Consider the following 16,800-nt stretch of genomic DNA (forward strand, 5'->3'; position numbering starts at 1 on the left):
GCTAACCCAGAAATAGCACCTCAGGTTAAGAACTTTGCTTCAGGATGAGAACAGAAATCGTGCTCCGGCAGCACGGCGGAGGCAGGAGGCCCCATTAGCTAAAGTGGTGCATCAGGTTAAGAACAGTTTCAGGTTAAGAACGGACCTCCGGAACGAATTAAATACTTAACCCGAGGTACCACTGTACCTGACACGTGGCCATCCAAGCTCTGCTTTAAAATCTCCTATGAAGGAGAGTTCAGTGCCTTCCAAGGGAATCCACTCCACCGTCAAACAGCTCTTACTGTCATAAAGTTCTTCCTAAGGCTCATTTGAAGTCCTCATGAAAATCCACCAGCATTTTAGTGCCAATTCCTCCTAATATACACAGGTTTGTATTCAATGTATCCTAACACACACATTTCTGCAAGGCAATTTTGCCTGATCTAATGAATTTTTGAGCATTGTTTTCACTAATATCTGCATTTTTATGCACCTTGTACCCTAATATCTGCATTTCCCCCTACCCATTACTCAGCTGCAGAACTGCACTGCAAAATTCGGAGGAGTGTGCACGGCTGTGTTTCAGTTTTCGTGTTGTTTTGGAAATGGCAAAATCAGGTAGCTTCCCTTTTAAACGTGAACTGAACAAGACTTCTCTCCCCTCCTAACTCCATACAAAGAGACAAGAAAATTTTCTTTTAGCTTGAAAACCTCTTACAAAAATGTTTCCTCTCTGTTGGGGGGAGGGCTGGCTTCCTGCTAGGACACAGGATAAACAATGAGCTCACAAGAACTATTGAGGCAGATGTCAAGGGAACCTAGAATACCTCCGATTGGGGCTGGGAGGGAATTAAATAATATTATCATTATCATTTATCTGTTTATGTGCTGGTTACAGTGCACATGCATATAATAATATGCAAAGATTGCTTGTCTTTTTAACAGAACCAGTAAACAAATAACTCTCTCTTCTTACTGAGAATCATAGAATCATAGAATTTTACTTTCTGGGAAGGAATAAAAAAGGTTTTCAAAATATTCCCTTGGACACAGTGCCTGTCAAAAGCCTGATTTTTGTCAAGACATGTAATCAGGCACTCTCCTGAGGCGATTAAAAATGTCTCTAGGTGACTGGGCTGGAAGACTTAGAAAATGGTAAACATAAACTGGTCCTCCCCAGCCCCCACAGCCTCAAATGACTAATGCAGGCTAGCAAACAATTGTTGTGGCCTCCTGACTTTCTGTGCGCCCCCCCCATCTCCCATCTCCCATTGCAACCTGCAGCAGGGCTGAAAAGTCACACCTAACCCTGGGCGTGGTGCAAACCTGTTTTAACTCCCCCCAAAGCAACTGCAGTGATTAAATTCCATTCTTGAAACATGACTCAAACATCTGAGCGCTGCCCTCGAGGATCCCTGGAATGGATTCAAGCTGTAGTCATGTTCCCAGAGGGAAGATACACATATTTCTAAATCCCAATCCAATCCCAGGTGTGTTTCTTTGCAGGAGCGAGTTGGAGGGCAGTGGAGAAGTAGTTAAAATGGAGCTAAGATGGGTCTGGCCCAGAGGGTCTGGTGCAAAACTCTTCTGTTTGTCCTGTGATTTCTAGGTGAGGATCCAAGATGCTTTTCTTGTGTGTCCCCCGGAAAACCTGCTGTTTACTCCTGAATCAAAACAAACACCCATCAGACTCGCCCTGCCCATTGGGGCACGTGGTTGACCACCGGGAGACCAGGGTGCTGGACTTTTGGTCTGATCCAACTGCTGGGGTCTTCTGACATTCTTTTGCATTAAGTGCTAAGCTGCCAGTCACCCAAGTTGTTGCTACATTATACAGCGCTATCCCGCCGACATATAGTTAGGCTTAATTGCCGAAGGGCGAGAATGTGGGAGTCGTGCCAACAGAGTGGTCTGCTTCATGTCAGAAAGGACAGACATGTGAAAACAACACAGAGGCAAAGTGGGCCGCAGAGTCCTGGCTTTTTCTTCCCCCGCCGTCAGGAACAGATGCTGCCTTGTCAGGCACAGTTTGAGGCCTCCTAGAGCAATTGCCTAATCTCCCCATTTTACATTTCCCATGGCTGGCCTAAAGCACAGCTGTTCATTCGGCTGTCTAGGAAAGATCTCCAGGCAGGGGATCTGGTAAACAGGGAAAGTCCAGTCCCAGCACCTGGATTTTCCCAATGCACAAGAATATTGTTCAGAGCTTACTTTAACTGCTCCTAAAAACAAGATCCTGCCTGCAGCTTTCATGGTGCAAAGTGCTGGCTGTGAACTATGACATCCTAAATGGTTCAGAAGAACCAGAATGCCCAGAAGACTGATGAACCTGCCTGGTCTTTAAGATGGTCTCCCTAGGGCATTCTTTCCCACCTGCCAAGCTTAGCAAGGATTAGCATGGCAAGGTGTCCTGCTTGACAACAGGGCTGGGTGATATCTGCTTTTCAACAACATGATATATCAGCAGCTAAATATCGCGATATACTGATATATCACAATGTCTGGAATGTATCTTGGCTACTTCTTCCTTCCCACCTTAGGGGAGAAATAAGCAGGCGAGAGACATTGCCCAGCCCTCCAGCTGAGCAAGCCCCCCCACCACTCTGGCTCACACGAGCAGGAGGGGCGGGGAGGCTTCCTTAAACTGCTCCGCTGGGGGGCAGGAAGCTCCAGGAGTGACCAAGGGAGAGTATCCAGGGCCTTGAAGTCACCCATCAACGGTGCCTGGACAGCAAATTGTGCAGACACACAGCTTTCCTGGTCACTATCTTCCACTGGCTTAGATCATCAGCTTCTTATAGCAAAATTCAAGCTTAGACTGAAGAAAGTAGGAAAAACCACTGGACCGGTAAGATACAATCTAAACCAAATCCCTTATGAATACACAGTGGAAGTGAGGAACAGGTTTAAGGATTTAGATTTGCTGGACAGAGTGCCTGAAGAACTATGGATGGAGGCTCGCAACATTATACAGGAGCAGCAACGAAAACCATCCCAATGAAAAGGAAATGCAAGAAAGCAAAGTGGCTGTCCAATGATGCCTTACAAATAGCGGGGGAGAGAAGGCAAGCAAAATGCGAGGGAGATAGAGAAAGATACAGGAAATTGAATGCAGATTTCCAAAAAAATAGCAAGGAGAGATAAGAAGGCCTTCTTAAACGAGCAATGCAAAGAAATAGAGGAAAACAACAGAATGGGAAGAACCAGAGATCTGTTCAAGAAAATTGGAGATATGAAAGGAACATTTCATTCGAAGATTGCCATAATAAAGGACAAAAGTGGTAAGGACCTAACAGAAGCAGAAGACATCAAGAAGAGATGGCAAGGATACACAGAGGAATTATACCAGAAAGATATGGATGTCTCGTACACCCCAGGTAGTGGGGTTGCTGACCTTGAGCCAAACATCCTGGAGAGTGAAGTCAAATGGGCCTTAGAAAGCACTACAAATAACAAGGCCAGTGGAAGTGATGGTATTCCAGATGAACTATTTAAAATTTTAAAAGATGATGCTGTTAAGGTGCTACACTCAATATGCCAGCAAGTTTGGAAAACTCAGCAGTGGCCAGAGGATTGGAGAAGATCAGTCTACATCCCAATCCCAAAGAAGGGCAGTGCTAAAGAATGCTCCAACTACCACACAATTGCACTCATTTCACACGCTAGCAAGGTTAGGCCTAAAATTCTACAAGGAAGGCTCAAGCAGTATGTGGACCGAGAACTCCCAGAAGTGCAAGCTGGATTTAGAAGAGGCAGAGGAACCAGAGACCAAATTGCAAACATGTGCTGGATTATGGAAAAAGCTAGAGAGTTCCAGAAAGACATCTACTTCTGCTTCATTGGCTATGCAAAAGCCTTTGACTGTGTCGACCACAGCAAACTATGGCAAGTTCTTAAAGAAATGGGAGTGCCTGATCACCTCATCTGTCTCCTGAGAAATCTCTATGTAGGACAAGAAGCTACAGTTAGAACTGGATATGGAACAACTGATTGGTTCAAAATTGGGAAAGGAGTACGACAAGGCTGTATATTGTCTCCCTGGTTATTTAACTTATATGCAGAATTCATCATGCGAAAGGCTGGTCTGGATGAATCCCTAGCAGGAATTAAGATTGCTGGAAGAAATATCAACAACCTCAGATATGCAGATGACACAACCTTGATGGCAGAAAGTGAGGAGGAATTAAAGAACCTTTTATTGAGGGTGAAAGAGGAGAGCGCAAAATATGGTCTGAAGCTCAACATCAAAAAAACGAAGATCATGGCCACTGGTCCCATCACCTCCTGGCAAATAGAAGGAGAAGAAATGGAGGCAGTGAGAGATTTTACTTTCTTGGGCTCCATGATCACTGCAGATGGTGACAGCAGCCATGAAATTAAGAGACGCCTGCTTCTTGGGAGGAAAGCAATGACCAACCTAGACAGCTTCTTAAAAAGTAGAGACATCACCTTGCCAACAAAGGTCTGTATAGTAAAAGCTATGGTTTCCCAGTAGTGATGTATGGAAGGGAGAGCTGGACCATAAAGAAGGCTGATCGCCGAAGAATTGATGCTTTTGAATTATGGTGCTGGAGGAGACTCTTGAGAGTCCCATGGACTGCAAGAAGATCAAACGTATTCATTCTGAAGGAAATCAGCCCTGAGTGCTCACTGGAAGGACAGATCGTGAAGCTGAGGCTCCAATACTTTGGCCACCTCATGAGAAGAGAAGACTCCCTGGAAAAGACCCTGATGTTGGGAAAGATGGAAGGCACAAGGAGAAGGGGACGACAGAGGACGAGATGGTTGGACAGTGTTCTGGAAGCTACCAGCATGAGTTTGACCAAACTGCGGGAGGCAGTGGAAGACAGAAGTGCCTGGCGTGCTCTGGTCCAGGGGGTCACGAAGAGTCGGACACGACTAAACGACTAAACAACAACAACAAATCTTCCACTGCTATGAGATGTATCTCTATTTAAATGATAGTCGTCACTTCTAATTCTGCATCTGTAAGTACTGTTTAAAAATCTAGCAATATGTGATACAAACTTGGTTGACTTCTTTCTGGGAGTGATGCAGTTCTTAATTTTTGGCAGTGGGTAAGCAGCTACTCTAACTGAGAATCTGTAGAGGCCACAGCAAGTTGCCTTAGAGCCGTGGTTCCCAATGTGGGGCAATTTGATTTTTAAGGGGAGCAATTTGGAAGCTTTAGACCAGTTAATGCCTTTTTAGGCTTTCTAAACCACTGAGCCTAGGGCTTGCCAATTGGAAGGTCGGCGGTTCAAATCCCTGTGTCGGGGTGAGCTCCCATTGCTTGGTCCCTGCTCCTGCCAACCTAGCAGTTTGAAAGCACGTTAAAGTGCAAGTAGATAAATAGGTACTGCTCCGGCGGGAAGGTAAACGGCGTTTGCATGTGCTGCTCTGGTTTCGCCTGAAGCGGCTTAGTCATGCTGGCCACATGACCCAGAAAAACTGTCTGCAGACAAACACTGGCTCCCTCGGCCAGTAAAGCGAGATGAGCGCCGCAACCCCAGAGTCATTCGTGACTGAAGTTAACTGCCAGGGGACCTTTACCTTTACCTTTTATCATGTGCATAGGAGTTTACTTTTTGAATAATAAGAATTATATGTCACGGGGAGGGGGGCATCAGGATTTAAAAGATGCTTAGGTGGGGCATGGCCAAAAAAAGGTTGGGAACCACTGTGTTAGAGTGAATCAGACCATTGGTCCATCCAGCTCAGCACTGTCTGCGCTGACTGGCAGCAGCTGGCCAGGTTTCTCACGCACAAAATAATCCCAGCCCTGCTTGGAGATGCTGTCCGGAACTGAACCTTCTGCATGCAGAGCAGATGCTGTAACCCGGCCACAGCCCTTCCCCAAAGGACTGCAATAGCTCTGACCCTGAAGCCTAACACAGTCGAGCACACTCAGCCACTGAATCCTCCTGGTCCCATAGGAGGGACAGTGAAGTCTGGTGACATTGGCCACCAGCAGGACATTTTCACTGTCTTCCTATGTACATATGAATGTAAGGCTATCATCACGCAGCCCCATCACTGGAGGCTTTGTAGTGCTGCATCACAATCCTGGATTTGCAAGAAGTCGGTGTGGGATAGGGGAGCAAAAGAGAAGGCAACTGGCACCACACCAGAGTCTGTGGCACGGGAGCGAGAAAAGAGGGGCACTGAGAGGGAGAAAGTGCTCAGAGGAAAGCCCCAGAAAGACTTACTCTGATGAGAGAACCGTTTCCGGCGCCTCCTCCTCACCACCCTTCCCAAAAGCATCGAATCCACCCGGTCCTTCCATGCGGATCGGCTGTCTAGGTCATTCACGCCGCATCGGGGGAGGCTCATGTGGCGGATGGTGGAGGCGTCGAGGGCACCGCTGAGGGGCAGGTGGTACACCCACTGGAATTCCCTGCAAGAGAGGAGGACTTGGTTGGCGGATGATGTTCGTTGGTCTAGGTCTCTAGGTTGAGACCCGCATCATATACTTAAAGCACATGGCTTCCCCAGGAGAGTCCTGGGCACAGTAGCTTTCTCCTCACCAAACTACAATCCCAGCAGTCATCACAAACTACAGTTCCCAAGATTCTTTGGGGGAAGAAGTCATGTGCTTTAAATGTATGGGTTGTGTGTGGCCTATGTCTGATTCTCACCTGGGATGCAAGAGGCCACAAGTTCCCCTGAGGAACCGAGGGCTGTACCTTTATGGATGGGCCCTAGCTCAGCAGTAGAGCATCTCCTTTGCATGCAGACGGCGCCAGGTTCAATCCCCAATGCCATCTCCAGGGAGGACTGGGAGGGACTCGTGTCTGAATTCCTGGAGGGCAGCTGGCCAGTCAGTGTGGACAATCCTGAGCTGATGGACCTGTGGTCTGACTCTGGATAAGACAGCTTCCCATGTTCCCATTTAAACTAGCTCTTTATTCACATCCATGAGGACTAGAATCTTCCCTGGGGGGAAGAGTTGTAGTAACAGAGGCGACCCTCTGAATGCAAAAGGTCCCAGGTTCTTGGCTGCTTGGCAGCCCAGGTGCAAAATTTGTTTATTTATTACATTTACCATATATCACACCTTTTCTTCCAAGCAGCTCAAGGTGGTGTGCACATGTTTCTCCCCTTCCCCACAACAACCCTTTGAGGTAGGTTAAGCTGAGAGGCAGGGATTGGCCCTCAGGGTCAACCAGCTGAGCTTCATGGCTGAACCAGGACTGGAACCCTGGTCTGCGCCCCCCCAAGACCCTAGTCCAGCGCTCTAGCCACTACACCTCACTGTCCCCTTCACCCTGCCATAAAGCAGTGGCGTCATATGATTGAAACACGCAATGTAACTTTATGGCATTTGTTTTTTGAACAGGGAAGTACTTTCAATAGTGGGCTTTGGCGGCGACAGTGGGATAAGGGCGGAGGGAGAAAATTTAAATAATAATAATAATAATAAATTCTCAGAAGGAGTGTTTGAAGATGGCTGAAGTCCAGAATGCAGCAATGGCATTTCTGGAATCTTCCAGCCGGGCCCGAATTGCAACGTTTGTACAGATCTTGTCCTCCACAGGAGGCTAGGCCCATACAAGGGAAAACGACAGAGCAGAGGCCTCACTCTGTGCTCCGAGTGAGAGGGAGAGCAGCAAGGCTGAGCAGAATGGGTTGGGTTTTACGAGCCAGGCTTGAGAGTTGGGGGAGCTGCGATTCCAACGCAGCTGTCTTAAAGCAGAATGTCTTAAAGCAGTTGAAGTAAAATTAACATGCAGGCCTCCAGAATCTGCCTGGCGCTGTCCTCCTGAGGCAGCCCACTCACTCCACGTTTTAAGAGAGAGCAAGCAGGGAGACGACGCGTTAATAAAATGTGCATGTGTTAATTTATGGGCCCCTCCAGATAGGCGTTTTATTGTGGGCGTGTTCTGCAACAAGGCCTTAACGCAATAATAGTGCCCTAGCGGTGGGTTTGTTCTGCTTTATTGGTCATTGAGCAATGCTCCCCCAATAGCTAGACAAGTGCAAAACTGCAGAATGCTCATGGAGAAAAGCTCCTCTCTTTCATAACACTAGAACTCATGGGCGAGGTGGTGCCCTCGTGCCCTCAGACCTTGCAACATCATTGGGTGCCGCAGTGCAAGAACCTGTAGGCCTCCTAATGTTGCTCGACTCCCATCAGCCCCAGTCAGCATGGTCAATGGCCAGGGACAATGGGCCTTGTAGTCCACAACTTCTGGTGGGCACCTCGTTGGCTAGCCCTGGACATATAAATAAAATGGAAGGAGGAGGAAGGGTCTGTCTCTGCATGCTCCATCCCACATTGACAAACTTGGGACAAGGCCAGATTGACAATGGTGGCAGCCACAGGGCAGCTGTCACACTTACCTAATGGCCTCTGAGAATTCAGCTGGATCCAACCTTTGGTGCATGGACCCAAAGTAGCCATATTTTCTAAGGAACTTCTAAAATCAAAAGGAGAGGAGGATTAAAAATTAGATCAAGATTGTCAGAAAATGTTGATCTTATGCACAGAGGATCCTACTGCCCAGAGATTATGCAATAAATGTTATTATTATATTATATTATATTATATTATATTATATTATATTATATTATATTATATTATATTATAATATTATATTATATTATATTATATTATATTAATCAGGCTTCCTCAACCTCAGCCCTCCAGATGTTTTTTGCCTACAACTCCCACCATGCTCCCTAGCTAGCAGGACCACTGGTCAGGGATGATGGGAATTGTAATCTCAAAACATTTGGAGGGCCAAGGTTGAAGAAGCTTGTATAATATATTATAATATAATATAATATAATATAATATAATATAATATAATATAATATAATATAATATAATATAATATAATATAATATAATATAATATAATATAATATAATATAATATAATATAATATAATATAATAATATTATAATATTATAAATTATAATAAATTCATACACTGCTTGATTGTAATAAACCTCAAAGTGATTTACAAATAGAAGAAAACAAGGACATTTTTAGGAAAAAAAACCAAATTAAAACATTCAGAAAAATTAAACCAGCAACAAGCTGGTTTTCACAGGGGAGTAACATGCTCCCTGTAACCAGACCCAGTCAGCAGCCTGGACGTCGCATTCTGGAACAGCTAAAGCTTTCAAGCACTTTTCGGAGGCATGGTGGTGGATCTTGATGTCACTTCAATTTCTCTTTGTGCACCTTTTACTCCTGCCAAGAAGCGGCTCCCCTTCCGAACTGCAAAAAAACCCGAGCTTTTGTTCACAGTCCATTCAGTCCGGCTGAGCCTAGCCTCTTCATTCCAGAGTGAATTTGTGTGCCAGCTCTGTTCTCCCTTCCCCTTATCAGCCCAGATTCCGGACATAAACACCACCCCATGGAACAAAAAAGCAGAGGCCATAAATTTTTCCATTTCTCTGGAGAGCCAGAGACCCTCCGCCCCAAGGCCTGCTAGATGTGAGATGCCACATACCTGGGACTGCAGACCTGGGGCGAGGGGGATGGAGAGGAGACAGGAGGGTCTTTGTTTTATTTTCATTTTTTTGCTGCTGTTCCTCTGTCCTTGCAGCAAAAGGGAAACCCAGGCAAAATGAGAGGGCGGGAATTATTGTTGTTCTTTTAATTTATTACCTGCCCTTCCCCCTAAAGTGCCAGCATGGGTTACAATCTAAGACACAATACTAAAAACAATTTTAAAAGCTTACAGTTACAAAAAATACGATCACAAAAAAATCTAATAAAAAGTAACAAAATTTCATACTGTTGTTTAACATTAGACTAAGATTTCCAGTCTTTCTGCATTAGAAATCTTCAAGGCTATCTTCTAAAAAGCGATTTATAGAGAGAGAAACGGTTTAATATCCAAAAGTTTATAATCCTACACATTTCAGCCCTATCAGGCCCTTCATCAGGTCAAGTGGAGATGGCATAACAAAATCCTAAGTATCTGTATCTTTAAATCCCCTGGTGAAGGAACTGGAAGCTTTAATCATATTGTGTGGATCAGTCCTCTCTCTCTCTTCCTGTATAGGAGTGTATGGTAAGATTTTTCCTCCCTTTCCACAGCAGAGAATATCTCCAAGATGTCAGGTCTTCCCACTGCCCCACCCTCCAATTTTCACCTTTCGTGAAACAGTCAACATTGGGGAGAAACTTTGCCAACATACATACCCCTCAACTGGCCCATTTTAAGCGGGACATCCTGGAAATTAAAGAAGCCATCTCAGCTTCTGATGGACTCCTGGAATGTCCTGCTTGGCTCTTGCGAGATCGTGGCCCTGAAAGATGCAGGCTTTTGGGTGCCGTGCTCTCATGCAAGTCAAATTATTCGCCTGAGAGTGCAGCCTCCCAGGCATGTTGGAGGGTATGTGTCAATTTCACTAATGCTGGACCACGCAGAAATACGTAAACGAGCCTTTCCCAGCCAGGGGACCAACCCTCTAGCTGTTATGGACTACAAATCCCATCAACCCCAGCTAGGGCTGGTGGGAATTGTAGTCTAAAACCTCTGGAAGGTGCTGGCTAGGGAAGGCTGACCAAAGAGACAAAGGTGAGGCTGACATGCCTTTCCCCTGTTTCAGCAATGCTACGGACATTGATGAAACCGAAGTACTCTCCTCTTTGTTAGACTCTATGTGGTGCTATTTTCCTCTTTTTGTTTGCAAAAGCGCCAAATCAACCTTGGGCCCCTTGCAAATGGCAAGTTTTTGCATGTAAGAACTTAAGGCGATCCTGCTAGATCAAGTCTAGCATCTTGCTCTCACAGTGGCCACCAGGTCCCTATGGGAAGCCCACCACCTTTTGTGGTTGCCAGCAACTGGTATTCAGGAGTATTGCTGCCTCCAGCTGTGGAGGCAGAACATAGTCTTCTCCTCCATGAATTTGCCTAATTCTCCGTTAAAGCCGTCCAAGTGGGTGGACATCACTGGCTGCCGCAGGAGTGAGTTCCATAGTTTAACGTAAAGAAGCACTTTTATCTGTCCTGAATCTTCCAACTTTCAGCTTCATTGGCTGCCCATGAGTTCCAGCATAGTAAGAGAGGGTATTTTCTGCATATACAGTGGTACCTCTGGTACAGTGGTACCTTAATTCATTCCGGAGGTCCGTTCTTAACCCGAAACCATTCTTAACCTGAGGTACCACTTTAGCTAATGGAGCCTCCCGCTGTCACCGCGCCGCTGCCTCACGATTTCTGTTCTCATCCTGAAGTAAAGTTCTTAACCCGAGGTACTATTTCTGGGTTAGCAGAGTCTGTAACCTGGAGCGTTTGTAACCCGAAGCGTTTATAACCTGAGGTACCACTGTATTCTGGATATATTCTGCTTCAGCTTCTTCAATGCTTCCCCAAAGCTACCACATTGTTGCTGTCCAGAAGGGTTATAGTGCAACGAAAGTGGGACAAAAATTAACCAGAACATTTGTAATATGAAAGAGTTAAGGGATTTCAGCAGAAAGTTACTGCGTTCGCACTGACTGGAAATGAAGCAGGGTAACCACCCTGAAACCTTTGCAGGAACAAACAGTACTGAAAGCAGAATCGTGTGTGGCTGCCCCAAAAGCACCATGAGCACAAATCATCATGAACGTGGGATAAAAAAAAAGTCTGTATTTAATTGGAGAAATTGAATTTGCCAGCATGTGAATGAGAGTCAGTGTGGTGTAGTGGTTAGAGTGTCACACTAGGACCTGGGAGAGGTCAGGGTTCAAATTCCCACACAGTCACATGGAAGCTCACTGGGTGACCTTGAGCCAGTCCCTGCCTCTCAGTCTAAATTATTTCACAGGGTTGTTGTTGTGGGAATGGTGCATCCAAAATGTTATGCAAAGGGTTAATGCTATAGCATAGAATCTTGTCATATATACTGAGGAATTTCACCCCCAGTTAGTTCAGTTATCAACTCTGTAAGAGTTTTAACAGTGAAAGCAGCAAGTGTGTTGTGTACGCTACTACCTGTCCTCTGAGTCAGTCTGTAAATATCAGTCAGTCTCAGATACAAATTCGTGTAAAATATGTTTCAGTAACACAAGTATCAGCTACCTCTCTTGTACATTCAATCCGACCAGAGCAAGTACAGCAGGCACAAGTCATATGTTGTTTTTAAACTTTGAAAAGCAAGTGTTGCCTGGTTTTTCTAGGAGAAAAGAGAACTATTAAAAATGGTTCAAACCACCCTGGCCAACTTCTGCACAACTCTGTAAAGTACAATTACCACAGCTGTGTGGGTCGAATGTGAAGCAAGGAGAAACATGTATGCCACCTTGAGCTCTTTGGAGAAAATATGGGATATAAATGCCATGCAGCGCAACTGAATCCCACCCCAAAATGGCAAAATCTGGAAGCAGCCTGTCTAATCACAGCAGGGCAGTGTGTATGAGCTCCTAAGCTAAGCAGGTCAGGAAAAGTCTTCTCTCAAAATAGCTGGAGGTGATGTGATGATGATGATGATGATGATGAAAGGCATAACTGGTGGACCGCAGTGATGTTTGTCATTAAAGTGCTTGAAAAGGAACATGAGATTTCTACCTTTGCATGCTAAAAACATGCAGCTTGTTTCAGGTGTGACAGTGAAGCTGTGCCCCCAATTTTAATTCAGGGGCCAGGTGGGATGTACTTCAGCGATCATGAAATTTGGGGGACACTGGGGGGAAATGCATTCAGTATGCTAAGAAAAGCAAGCATAAAATAAACACAAAGTGGTATGCACTGTCCCTCTGCCCCCATTTTGTTCTCACAGCAACACTATGATGTAGGTTTTTCTTTTCCTTTTTGCACACCAGTGCTGAGTTAGAAGACATTTGTTCACCTCCTCCTCTTCCCCAGGCAGAGCCTAATTCTGGTTACAAGCTTTCCAGATAACAGCAGCACAACCTTAACTGATTAGATGAAGGCATCCAGCTTAGAGATAGTTTAAAATTGATAGATCAGATAGATGACAGCTTTCAAGGCTCTGCCCTTGATCCTGAGGCCATAGCAAACAGCCTCTTTTAAGCCTCCAAGCAGCCTCTCTCTCTCTCCCCCCCCCCCCATTCTCCCTCCAAGCCTGCAAAGGAGGAAATGCCCTTTTCTATAGAATATTCCATAAGGCAGGAAACAAACAGGAGACCTTTCCATAGCCCTCTGCCTCTCAGATCTTTGTTTAGCATAATGGAGGATGGGTTGAATACAGACAAAAGAAAGCTCTCCAGATGGTGTGGGCCAGAGGCTGTGCTCAGAAAGCCACAGGCCAGGAAGGCATGTAAAGAAAGAGATGTATTGAGCGCATATGTATTGTGTGCTTTTTAGCTTGTTTATAAGGGATCTACTGTAGAGTTAGGAGTGAGCAGTGAAGTGGCCACGTTTGCTGATGATGCTAAATTGTCTGGGAGTAAGCAATCTTAATTTCACATATAGACTCACGGGGTGTGAACTGGAGGTGATGGACCAGGATCGAGACTTTGGGGTTGTGGTGGATAGCTCAATGCAGATGTCAACGCAGTGTGTGGTTGCTACGAAAAGGGCAAACTCCATGCAAGGGATCATTATGAAATGAAATGAAAATCATATAGGACTGTAGAGCTGGAAGGGGCCACGAGGGTCAAAATAAAACTGCCAATACAGTGGTACCTCGGGTTACAGATGCTTCAGGTTACAGACACTTCAGGTTACAGACTCTGCTAACCCAGAAATAGTACCTCAGGTTGAGAACTTTGCTTCAGGATGAGAACAGAAATCGTGCGGTGGCAGCAGGTGGCCCCATTAGCTAAAATGTTACCTCAGGTTAAGAACAGTTTCAGGTTAAGTACGGACCTCCAGAACGAATTAAGTTCTTAACCCAAGGTACCACTGTATCATAATACCGTTATACAAATCTATGGTGAGACTGCATTTGGACACTGGTCGTCTCACCTCAAAAAGGATGTTGTAGATGAAGGAGGGTGGAGTAACTCCCATGTGGTGAAAGGTTGTATGGTTTGGGACTTCTTAGTTTAGAGAATAGACGAGTAAGAGATGGCATGAAAGAAGTTTATAAAATGATATATGGGCACGGAGAAAGTGGACAGAGAAAAAATTTCCTCCCTCTCATAACACCATAACTCATGGGCATCCAGTGAAGTTGGAAGTTTTGGAACAGATAAAAGGAAGGACTTCTTCACACAGTTGAGAAACTATGGAGCTCACTCCCACAGGAGAGATGTACCCGGCCAGGCCCCTTCATGGTACAGCTTCTGGAGAATGCTGAATACATGCCTTTTACCCTGTCTTTTGATACTTGAGGGGTATATTTTTAGACCCCTGCTTATTTCTGTACAGTGGTACCTCGGGTTAAGTACTTAATTCATTCTGGAGGTCTGTTCTTAACCTGAAACTGTTCTTAACTGTTCTTAACCTGAGGTACCACTTTAGCTAATGGGGCCTCCCGCTGCTGCCGTGCTGCCGGAGCACGATTTCTGTTCTCATCCTGAAGCAAAGTTCTTAACCTGAAGCACTATTTCTGGGTTAGCAGAGTCTGTAACCTGAAGCGTATGTAACCTGAAGCGTATGTAACCTGTGGTACCACTGTAATTGTAAATTGCTTCAAACAGTTTTTTTAAAAAAATTTTTTATTGTGTTTTAATTTGTTGCCCTGGAACATTAGGGAGAAGGACAGGTAATTAAGAACAGACACACATCCCTTTGAATTCTAGGAACATAAGAGACCGAGTCAGATTGTTGATTCATCTAGCTCAGTACTGTCTACATTGAGTGGCAGAGGCTCTCTGGGATTTTAGGCTGGGGGTCTCTTCCAGCCCTAGGTGGAGATGCCAGGGATTGAATTTGGGGCCTTCTGGAAGCAAGGCAGGTGTTCTAGCACTGAGCTACCGAGCTTCACCTAAAAATAAAGAAAGAATCCAGTCCTCATGCCTCTGGATAAATGGCACAATTAAATAGGAACATGGGCAGTTGCTTCAAACTGAGTTAGACCATTGTGTCCATCTGGCTCAGTACAATGGTACCTGGGGTTACATACGCTTCAGGTTACATACGCTTCAGGTTACAGGCTCCGTTAACCCAGAAATAGTGCTTCAGGTTAAGAACTTTGCTTCAGGATGAGAACAGAAATCGGGCTCCGGCGGCATGGCGGCTTCAGGAGGCCCCACTAGCTAAACTGATGCTTCAGGTTAAGAACAGTTTCAGGTTAAGAATGGACCTCCAGAACGAATTAAGTTCTTAACTCGAGGTACCACTGTATTCTCTATACTGACTGGCAGCAGCTCCCCAAGATTTCAGGCAGGGCTCTCTCTCTCAGCCCTACATGGAAATGCCAGGATTTGAATTTGGGACCTTCTGAATGCAAGACAGATGCTCTGACCACTGAGCTATGGTCGCTTCTCCGCTGTTCGTGTCTGCAGATTTTGGGAGCTGTCACTCAGCTTCCTTTCCCATCAGGGCATAACTCATAGCTCCCTGCTGGAGTCTTGTAACTTTCTGCCACACATTTATTCCTCTGATTTATGTTCCAGACAGCAATAGCATGATAGCATTGGGGACGCATCTTGGCACAAGCTAAATCAGAATAAACCTACCAATGATGCCCTGCTGTTGTGCCATAATTATTGCAGGAAACACCCAAATTAAAATAAAATAAAAACCCACCAGTCTGAAGGTTGGTGTTTCTGAAAGTTGGAGAGGGCTCTCTCTCTCTCTCTCTCTCTCTCTCTCACACACACACACACACACAAAATTGAGTAAGCACGGGTTTTAAAAACAGAAACTTATTTGCATCCACTTAGCCAGAAAAGTTCATGAGCACCTCTTTCTTGGGAAGAAATCTGGGCATTAACCCCTCCCTTCCCTGCTCTTGGGAGCCTCACCTCCGCCTCCTGCTGGCTCTCAGCCCCCGCCCGGCCGAGCCCCGCGCTGTCTCCTCGGGAGTAGAGCCGCGACAGAAGCAGGAGACCCAGGATCGGGGCTGCGGCCATCGCCCAGCCGGATGAGAGCTGCTCTCCGGAGCTCCGCTCAGCCTCCTTCTCTCCCTCCCATCCGGCGGCGCCGGCTGAGCACGCCCAGAGGAGATGGCAGGAAGGCAGGCAGGCAAGCAGGCAGCTGGCGGGCTGAGCAGCTCCTGCCTTCGCACAGACACACAGAAACGCAGCCTCGGCGAGGCTTTCCCCTTTTCCTTAGGCTGGACCGCTTGAAGGGGCCACTCCCCTTCCCCACTCGGCGCCTTTTTACGCGGCAGGCAGAAATCCAACAGGGGTAGCCAGCGCCCGTGCGTTGTGATTCTAATGAAACACCTCGAAGTGTGCTAGCGATAAAAAAAGGACAACGATCAAAACGATATTAACATATATGTTCTCTTTCTCGCTCTAATATATATTAATGATTAACAGTATTAACAATATTAACATATTAATAAATATTAAGCCATGTATACGGTATATATCAATATATATCAATATCTATCTATATCTATATCTATATCTATATCTATATCTATATCTATATCTATATCTATATCTATATCTATATATATGAGATATATATGTGTGTGTGTGTGTGTGTGTGTGTGTGATATATATAATATAAATATAATATATGTATATATATAATATAAATATATATAATATCACATATAAATGATTTCACATAACAAAACAAAACCATTTCTCATACACACACACACACACACACACACACACACACACAACCCCATTCAGATGCAGAGTGAAATTTCACCAAAGTCCCCTTAAAAGGCTTGTTGAAAAAGGGAAGTCTTCTGTAGGAGTCAAAAGACAATGGAATCATAGGATTGTAGAGTTTGAAGGGTCGTCTAGTCCAACGCCCTGCAGTGCAGCACCCGTGACAGG

The 16,800-nt window shown here is 45.4% G+C and overlaps 1 protein-coding gene across 2 annotated transcripts in view; it reads right to left on the bottom strand.

Moving 5' to 3' along the window:
* Positions 1-16,261, bottom strand: part of MMP28 (matrix metallopeptidase 28) — a 28,081-nt gene extending 11,820 nt beyond the window's left edge. The window contains exons 1-3 of one of the 2 annotated variants that reach the window (XM_082201451.1): positions 15,805-16,261; positions 8,326-8,402; positions 6,192-6,379 (exon numbers count right to left, since the gene is read on the bottom strand). In XM_082201451.1, coding sequence (XP_082057577.1) covers positions 6,192-6,379; positions 8,326-8,402; positions 15,805-15,912 — 373 coding nt within the window. In that variant the 5' untranslated portion in view covers positions 15,913-16,261. The remainder of the gene's footprint in view (positions 1-6,191; positions 6,380-8,325; positions 8,403-15,804) is intronic. The other variant, XM_082201450.1, reaches the window with a different exon arrangement.
* Positions 16,262-16,800: the final 539 nt, after the last annotated feature.

This window comes from Podarcis vaucheri (assembly GCF_965113315.1).
Source record: "Podarcis vaucheri genome assembly, chromosome: 15".
NCBI classification, from domain to species: domain Eukaryota; kingdom Metazoa; phylum Chordata; class Lepidosauria; order Squamata; family Lacertidae; genus Podarcis; species Podarcis vaucheri.